The 9,371-nt window shown below is 46.4% G+C and overlaps 1 protein-coding gene across 1 annotated transcript in view; it reads right to left on the bottom strand.

The window, feature by feature from the left end:
- Nucleotides 1-5,024: 5,024 nt before the first annotated feature.
- The window catches only part of BPIFB4 (BPI fold containing family B member 4), a 29,590-nt gene continuing 25,243 nt past the window's right edge, over nucleotides 5,025-9,371 (bottom strand). Inside the window, exons 15-16 of the mRNA XM_017514330.2 lie at nucleotides 8,880-8,956; nucleotides 5,025-5,355 (exon numbers count right to left, since the gene is read on the bottom strand). Of these exons, the coding sequence (XP_017369819.1) occupies nucleotides 5,332-5,355; nucleotides 8,880-8,956 (101 nt within the window). The 3' untranslated portion in view covers nucleotides 5,025-5,331. The remainder of the gene's footprint in view (nucleotides 5,356-8,879; nucleotides 8,957-9,371) is intronic.

Raw genomic sequence — 9,371 nt, forward strand, 5'->3', positions numbered from 1 at the left:
ACTGGGGATAGGTTATATAAGTACAGTCAGCAAGGAAACAAGTCATTTGGAGGGTATGGTCAGTCTGGGGTACAGCCAATAAGTAGCCTGAGCCTGGGTCATCTGGTGGCTTGGGTCAATCTAGAGCAGAGCCAATGAATGGTCAGTCTGGGACCAGATCATTTAGGGGTTTGGGTCAATCTGGGGAAGGTTCAGTGAATTCTCAGACCAGCAACAGGTCACCTAGTAGTTATGGTAAAACTGAGGCTGGGCCACCTGTTGGCTATGATCAGTTTGGGACAGGGTCATCTGGAAGGTATGGTCAGTCTCAGGAAGGATCAATAATGTTCAGTCTGGGTCTAGATCATCTGATGTTATGGGTCAATTTGGAGCAGAGTCAATGAACAGTCAGCCTGGAGCTGAGCCATCTGGTAGCCATGGTCAGCTCGGGACAGGGTCATTGGGAGGGTATGGTCAGTCTGGGTCTGGATCATCTGGTGATTTGGGTCAATATGGAGCAGGGTCAATGAATGATCCAACTGGAGATAGGTCATCTCCTGGTAATGGTCAAACTGGGGCAGGGTCACTAAATGGTCACTCTGGGGTGGGGTTGTCCGGTAGTCTTGGTCAATCTGGGGCAGGGTCAATGAGTGGTCAGACTGGGGACAGGTCACCTAGTGATTATGGATATCTTGGGACAGAGTCATCTATAAGCTATGGTCAATCTGAGGCAAGGTTAATAAATGTTCAGCCCGGGGCTGGGACAACTGGTAGTATGGCTCAATCTAGGGTAGGGTCAATGAATGGTCAGCCTGGGCTGGGAGCATCTGCTGTTGACAGTCAGTTTGCAGTATGATCATCTGGAGGATATGGCCAATCTATGTATGGGTAACCTAGTCATTTTAGTCAGTCTGAGACTATATCAATGAATGATCAGCCTGGAGTCAGGTCATCTGGTGTTTTGGGTCAGTTTAGGGTTGAATCAATGAATGGTCAGCTTGAGGGGGGACTGTCTGATGGTTCTGTTCAATCTGGGGCAAGGTCATCAGGAGGAAATGTTTAGCTTGGAGAAGTAACATCTGATCATGATAGGCATTCTAGGGCTGTATCATCTATAAATTCTGGTCAGTTTAGGGCTGGGATATCTGTTGGCCATGGTCAGTCTGGCGTTAAGTCACATGACAGTCATGGGCAGTCTGAAGCTGGGTCATCTGGAGATTATGGTCAATTTGCGGCTGGAATATCTTTTAGCTATGGCCACTCAGGAGCTAGGCCACCTAATGATTATGACAAGTCTGGGGTTGGGTTCTACTTAGGTCATGGCCAGCCTGGGCACGTCCTCCCTGCCCCCTCTTGCCCAGCTGGGGAAACACCATCTGGAGATCCTGGCCACATGGGAGCCCCAGTGGATGGCAGGGCTCCCCAACACAGTATTCCAGTCAATGGCAATGCACTCCCTCCCCCGGTTCATGATGGTCAAGGAGGAGGTACAGGAGCAGGAGCTGGAAACCCACTTGGTCAGCGATTGCCAACACCTGCCCTCAACAAAGACCTCCTGGCTCAGGAAGGGCTGCTGGGAGCCATCATTCTCAACAACCAGAATCTGGTTAGGGAGAGAGAGATGCTACTTAAGATCCTCCTGGGAAGCAGGACCTTATCTACTGGAAAAGATCATCTCCTGGAGGCAGCTGGGTCTCTGGCTCTGGAAGGACTGCTCTGCAAGGTTTATCTGGGGAGCCTCTGTGGCCACAGGAGTCTTGTTGGCATCAATGATGTTCTGAAGAGCACCCCTTTTGGGAAACTCAACTGTTGGTGAGTTTGAGAACTTCTTCAATAAAATAGTTTCCCAATACACTGGTCAGCAAGGGTTCTAGGTGCTCACGATGTGTAAGTGTTGGAGTCTGACTCACCTGATTAGAAGGTAGGCAGTGAGAGGGCAGCCTCAGACACTGCCTCCTCCTGCAAACTCCCAACCCACTGTCCAGCATCCCCTTATTACGGCTTCACCCCTGGATTTATGAAGGTTTGTCTAAGCCTCCACCAAATTACAAATAGCACTGGAAAGGAGTACAGCAGAAGCTCTTCCCAGCTAGCACCTTAGTCATCATTTAATACCCTACTGGTTAAGACAGCATCTTTGTTATATGCTAACACCATAGTTTCCAACTGATGCGTTGAATTTAACATCTTAATTTTCCTTTAATGTCTTAATTAACTACAAAAGTCTTAGTTATCAGCTAACACTTTCTTGTCTAGGATTTGGAAATGGGATTTAGAATGGAAATCTAGGTCAAGAATAGGAAGGCCCAGGATAGAGGAAAGGCCATGTTGAAGTTTGAGTGGTAAGTCAAGAAGGCTGGAAAGTTCTGCTTTTCCACTTCACCTTGCTCTTCCCATCCTTCAGGCTCAAAATCATCAACTTTGATGTCATCCAGCTGGCATGGAAGAAGGTCTATCCTTTATCCAACCTCCAATTAGAATTTCAGACCAGGTTGACCATCAAACTCCCAGAGTGAGTAATTTATTCATGGCCAGAGAACCCAGGTGGAAGAGAATTCTTGGAGATAACAGGCAGTTTTTTTAAATGTTTAATTTATGTGGAAACATAGCAGGCATATATATTTATGGGTTACATGAGATACTTTGATATGGGCGTGCAATGTGTAATAATCATGTCATGGTAAATGAGGTATCTGTCACCTCACCCATTTATCCTTGATGTTATGAACAATCCAATTATATTCTTTTAGTTATTTTTTAAGTACAATTAAATTATTATTGACTAAAATCACTCTGTTGTGCTATCAAATACTAGGTCATATTCATTCTTTCTAATGATTTTTGTGCCCATTAACCATCCCCTCCCCACCCCCATCACCTCACTACCCTTCCCAGCCTCTGGTAACCATCCTTCTACTACCATGAGTTCAACTGGTTTACTTTTTAGCTGCACGAATAAGGCAGAACACGCAAAGTATGTCTTTCTGTGCCTGGCTTAGTACACTTAACATAAGGATCTCCAGTTCCACCCAGGTTGTTGCAAATGACAGGATCTCATGATTTTTATGGCTGACTAGTACTCCATGGTGTAAATGTACCACATTTTCTTTATCCATTCATCTGTTGATGGACACTTAGGTGGCTTCCAAATCTTGGCTATTGTGAATAGTGCTGCAACAAACATGGGAGTGCAGATATCCCTTTAATATGCTGATTTCCTTTTTGGGACTGTATATACTCAGGAGTGGGATTGCTGGATCAGAAGGTGGCTCTGTTTTTGGTTTTTTGAGGACGCTCCAAACTGTTCTCCATAGTGGCTGTACTAATTTACATTCCCACCAACAGTGTACAAGGATGCCTCTTCTCCACAACCTCATCAGTATTTGTTATTTCCTGTCTTTTGGATAAAAGCCATTCTAACTGGGGTAAGATGATATCTCATGGCAGTTTTGATCTGCATTTCTCCAATGATCAATGATATTGAGCACCTTTTCATATGCCTGTGAGACCAGGAGGGACCTAGACTCAGGAAGCTGGGGAGGGAAGGGGCTGGGCTGTGAGATGTGTCTCCTCCTCTTTCCTCCTCAGAGATGCCTTTCCTGGCCACCCAGTGGTGCCACCTCCTTTCCCTTTCCCTCCCCAATATGATTCCCTGTTTATTCCCTTTATAGCCCCCAAGACAATCTCAAATGGCCTCTGTTTATTTATTTACTTTTTATTGTTTACTTAGACCTTAATTACTTAGTCTGTCTCATGGACTAGAATCTAACCTTCATGAAAACAGAAGCCTGGTCTCCCCTGTCAAGTATAGAAATCCCAGTCCCTAAACCACTGCTAGACAGTCAATGAATGCGAAAATGAATGGATGATGAAGCCAAGAATCTAATATTGAACCAGACAACCCAGTAGCTTAGATTCCTGATATTTAAATAAAAGAAAACAAACAAGACATGAAAAAAATATTTTTAAAAATCACTAGGAGGAAAGAAATATCTGAATTATGTAAAAGGGACTTCAGTATTCCTGCATGCCCCAAAGACTGGGATCAAATAACTCTCCTAAACTGCCCGGAAGTGCCCCAGGACTCTATAGGGAGATGTGGCACTGTCCCTGGGAGGGGTGCCCTGGGTACTGTCTTGGCCAAGAGGCATGCCAAGGACCCCTCTTTGTCCTCAGTTTGACTGGAGATAAGGGGTTCCACGAGCTCACACTTTAGGAATTAGTGGACTCTGTTACTAACCACAGTGAGCACATATTGAGCACCTACTGCATGTCAGCCTCAGTGCTAAGCACCTCAGAAATACATGATCTTATTTAATATCCTCACACTCATTTTGGAGTATAATAATAATTATTATCATCCATTTTACAGATGGGAAGATTGAGGTTCAGAAAGACTAAGGACCGGCCAGGCACAGTGGCTCATGCCTGTAATACCAGCACTTTGGGAGGCCGAGGTAGGCAGATCACGAGGTCAGGAGATCAAGACCATCTGGGCCAACATGGTGAAACCCTGTCTCTACTAAAAATACAAAAAAAAATAGTTGGGTGTGACGGCTCATGCCTGTAGTCCCAGCTACTAGGGAGGCTGAGGCAGGAGAATTGCTTGAACCCAGGAGATGGAGATTGTAGTGAGCCGAGATCGCACCACTGCACTGCAGCCTGGGCAACAGTGCGAGACCCTGTCCCAGAAAAAAAAAGAAGAAAGACTAAGGACCTCATCAAGTCGCACAACCAAGCGAGAGAGTTGGGACTTGAACTTCATCCTCACGACTCCAAAACTCCTGTACTTTAATGATCTCTGATGCCAGAGTTGAGAGCAGTGAGGTACGGAGCTGTCCTGGGGGCGGGGAACGTCTCTGTGAATGCTGTGTGGTTGTTTTAATATGAAGAGGCAGGCCACTTCCCCCGCTGTCCCCAGAGGGACCATCCTCCTCCCAGTTGTAGCTACAACTGCCAAGTGCCCGGGCGCAGCCAAAGAAGGAAAAAAAAAACCAAACCACCCAGACCCTGAGGGAGGGTCCTTCATGGAAACTCATCACAAGTGCAGGGAAAGTGGAGCCTTTTATTGAAAGTGAGATACTCAACGTGCTGTCAGCATGGGGTCTGAGAGGTGTCACCCAAGGTGACTCCCCTCCTCCTGTTGGGCTGACCATGGAAGGTACTGTTTGCCAACCAGGCAGAGGCTGGGTCCTTTCTCAGAGTTGAGGCAAGGGAGGGAGAGGGTTGGGGGGCCAGGGAGGGACCTGTCATGGAGGCTGAGGGGACTCTGGGCAGGGGACTGTGTCCAGGCCGAGCCTCTCTGGGACTGGTTCCAACTTCTGGCTGCAGCAGCGTCTCTGCCTCTGTCACTCACGCGCTCAGCACCAGAAGGTCCTTGGATGGCAGAACACAGAAGCCGGTGATAGGTGGGGAGGCTCTGGCTAGAGCCTCGTTACTCACCCGCCTACAGATCTGGCTGGTCACGTTTCTTGGAAGCAGTAACTCTAAATAGCAGCAGTGAAGGGGTTCACATGGCCCCAGGGAGCACCTGGCCGTGTCATTACCTTGCCCTGGACAGAGGACCTTGGGCAAGACACTTCCAGTCCCCTTATTCCCCCAAATAAGAGAAGTAGGCCTGAGTCCCTCTTCACAGTCTTCCAAAATTGAGTTTTCACAAATTTAAAAAAAAAAAATTCTTTGGTCAGGCACGCACCTGTAATCCCAGTGTTTTGGGAGGCAGAGGCAGGCGGGTCACCCGAGGTCAGGAGTTTGAGACCAGCCTGGCCAACATGCTGAAACCCTGTCTCTACTAAAAATACAAAATTAGCCCGGTGTGGTGGTGCATGCCTGTAGTCCCAGCTACTTGGGAGCCTGAGGCATGAGAATTGCTTGAACCTGGGAGGCGGAGGTTGCAGTGAGCCGAGATCGTGCCACTGCACTCCAGCCTGGGCGACAGAAGCCAAATTCCAACTCAAAAAAAAAAAAAAAATTCTTCAACAAAATAAATAATAAAAGTAAGAGACGATAACCCATAGACCAAAAGAAATATTCATGAGTCTCTATCGACAGAAACAAATAATTAAATGAATCAATAAATATACGGAGGAGAAGGGACAGCTCTTCCTCAGTGGAATTCCAGCTGACACGTGCAAAAGGAATGAGAGAACCAGAATATCGCCGTTAGCTGCGTGCCGCGGTCATAACAGTTGCAGGCAAAATCGTGAACACTGAATGGCAGAAATTAGTGGGAGAAAGTCTAACGAGAAACAGGATATTTTCATGGTCTCCAGGTACCTCCTCACAAGAGATTGATTAGTCACAAAGAGGAAAATAGTAATTGTACAGTGAAGAAACGCCTTCAGCAAGCAAAGTGGACACCTCCAGGAATAAGTCACATGATCATTGGCACCCCCTGAAGAGATGCATTGAGGACAGCGTCACTTCTGTGGTGTTTTGCCAAAAACACAAAACTTCAATCCAATCATGAAAACAAGTGTCCGTCAAATCCAGGGTGCATCACACAAAACGGGCCAGACTCATGGAAAATGTCACGGTCATGAAACACGAGGAGAAGGTGAGGAACTGTCCCACAGTGCAAGACTGTAAAGAGACGTGACAGCAGAATGCAAGAGGGGGTCCTTGACCAAAGGCAACAGAGGGGAAACGAGAGAACATCTGCAGAGCGCTCATGGTTTTGTACCGATGTTCATTTCCAGGTTTTGATCATCGTTTTCAGTTATGTAAGATGCTAACATTAGGGGAAGCTGGGAGAAGGATATTCTGGAACTGTCTGTACTATGTTTGCAACCTTTCTGTGCATCTAAAATTATTTCAAAATAAAAAGTCAGAATAAATGGCTAAACCTCTATAATAATAATAATGAGAGCAACTACCGTTTACAGGGGGCCTACAGGGCCGAGCCTGGGACTGAGGTTTTCTTTAAACCTTTCAAACCCGATACCCATTACACATTTTATTACAGGTATTTGTGTTATCTCCCTTATCATTCTGGAATAAGGTTCACAGATTGCATAACCTGTGTATACATATATCTTAAAAACCAGTATAATTCCTTTACCAGAATATAAAGGAGGAAAATAAGACACATCATTTATAATAAAATGATATGTGTTTTGATATGAAAATATGCAAGCGTTCAGGAAAGAAAAATTCATTGCCACCCATTTCAAAAAGGCCCGGGGGGCAGGGAGGGTGCAGCACGACCCCACTCAGAGCCTCTGACTTGAGCTGCTTCACAGCCTTTCGGTGGAAACTCTAACTTCTCACCAGCTGGGTGACCCTGAGCAAGTGGCCTACTGTGTCTGATACTCAAGTCCTTTCATCTCTTATGTGAGGGCGAACATCAACCAGGGCTGTGGTAAGGCCAAATCCGTGAACACCTGTGCATGGGGCACTGAATCTCAGTAAACAGCAGAGATGATGATGATGAAGATGAACCTGTGGCAATCCTATTCATGTTTCCTAACCCCTTTGTTTAAGTGAATCATAACATTTTATAATAAAATGCCATATCTCGTTTAATTTCTCACCAGAAACTGTATGAGGTGGGCATTATTGTTCCCCATTTTCAGATGAGGAAACTGAGGCTCAAAGCAGTGCTGAGGCCCTGCAGGATCTCAAGAGACAGGACCAGGAGTGGGGACTGTCCCAGAACCTGCATCTGAGCCCTGCCCACACTGCCCATCGAGGTCATTGTCCACCTCCCTTGACTGCGCCCCTAATGTGGGAAGGGTGCTATTCCCTGGGCAGGTCCAAGCCTGGCATGAATGTGAGGGGCAAATGTGAGGGGCAATTTCCTTTGGCAAGGAAACTGTCAATCTGGCACAAAGGCCCCATTCATTCCATTTCTGGGAGTTTGTTCCAAGGAACTCAATCTAGAATCAAGAAACAGTTTGTGCGTAGAGATGTTCCCTGCAGCATCCTTTATGATAATGATGGTATTTATAATGGTGGACACTTCCAGAAATGCTTATTACATGCCAGGCCTGTGCAAGGCACGTTACACACAGAATCCCATTTTTTCCTAAAAGCAGCCCTACAGGTAGGTACTATGATTAGTCTTTTTTTATAGAGGAAAAAAATGGAGGCTCAGAGAGGTTAAGTAACTAGCCCAGGGTCACCCAGCTGGAAACTGGCAGAGTTAGGATTTGAACCTGGGTCACGGGGCTTCAAGCCTCGTTTTTTAACCCCAATGCTCTGCTGATTTCCTGAGCAAAGCCATGTTTAAAAATAAAACTCCAGAAAGACTGGAATGAAAAGCAGCAAAATATTTTCAGGGGTAACTGCTGGATTGTGTGTGTGTGTGTATGCATACATGTTTGTTTAATCTTTTCCATATTTTCCAAATTTCAGATAATGAGCATGGGTGGTTTTTATAGTGGAAACAAGAGCCCCTGCGTTTGAAAGTCAAAGCACCTGCCGCGATTATAATTAGCCAATTACTTCAGGAATATTCGCCTAAAGGCCGTCTCCCCATTGGGCTGAGAGAGCTTTGCAGGGACTGGGGATCATTGCTCACTGCTGGATCCCCAGGCCCCTGCACAGTGCCTGGCACATAGTAGGTGCTCAATAAATGTTTCTCCTATGAACTACATCACATTCTATTTTGGGTAAGCCCCTCACTGCCTTGAGCTCCCGTTCTCCCATCAGTAAGATGGCAGCAATGACACCTGTGGCGAGGGCTACATAAGACTGTGAATGTGTGAGCGTCCTTCAAGGATCCTTGACAGCTCTGTCCCTTGTTCCCTCAGCCCCATACTTGGAAGGAAGAGAACCCTGTTTCCTTCCTTTCCCTCCTCTTCTGTTCCTCTTCCCAGTTCCTGGCCTGAATGCAGTGGTCAAAGGTGACGAGCAAAGGGCGGGGAAAGAAAGCAGAATGGAGCTTGAGCCCCTCTTACCTCCAACACGTCAATGTCTGCATTGCTGAAGTCGATGTTGAGGATTTTGGGGAGAGGGACCCCGGAACCCAGCACAGCTGTAAAACAAAGAACAGTCAGACATGATCAGTGGGCCAAGAGGTGTTGGTCTCACCAGAAGCCAGCAGTATTTGCAAGAAGATTGGCAATTTCTTTTTTCTTTGTTTGAGACAGAATCTTGCTCTGTTGCCTGGGCTAGAGTGTAGTGGCACAATCTCAGCTCACTGCAACCTCCACCTCCCAGGTTCAAGTGATTCTCCTGCCCCAGCCTTCCGAGTAGCTGGGATTATAGGTATGCGCCACTACGCCTAATTTTTGTTTTTTTTTTTTTAGTAGAGACAGGATTTTACTATGTTGGCTAGGCTGACCTTGAACTCCTGACCTCAGGCGATCTGCTCCTACCTTGGCCTCTCAAGGTGCTGAGATTCCAGGCATGTGCCACAGTGCTCACGCCCAGTAATTTCTTTTTCTTTT

Source organism: Cebus imitator, unplaced genomic scaffold (genome assembly GCF_001604975.1).
Source record: "Cebus imitator isolate Cc_AM_T3 unplaced genomic scaffold, Cebus_imitator-1.0 Scaffold18, whole genome shotgun sequence".
Lineage (NCBI taxonomy): Eukaryota > Metazoa > Chordata > Mammalia > Primates > Cebidae > Cebus > Cebus imitator.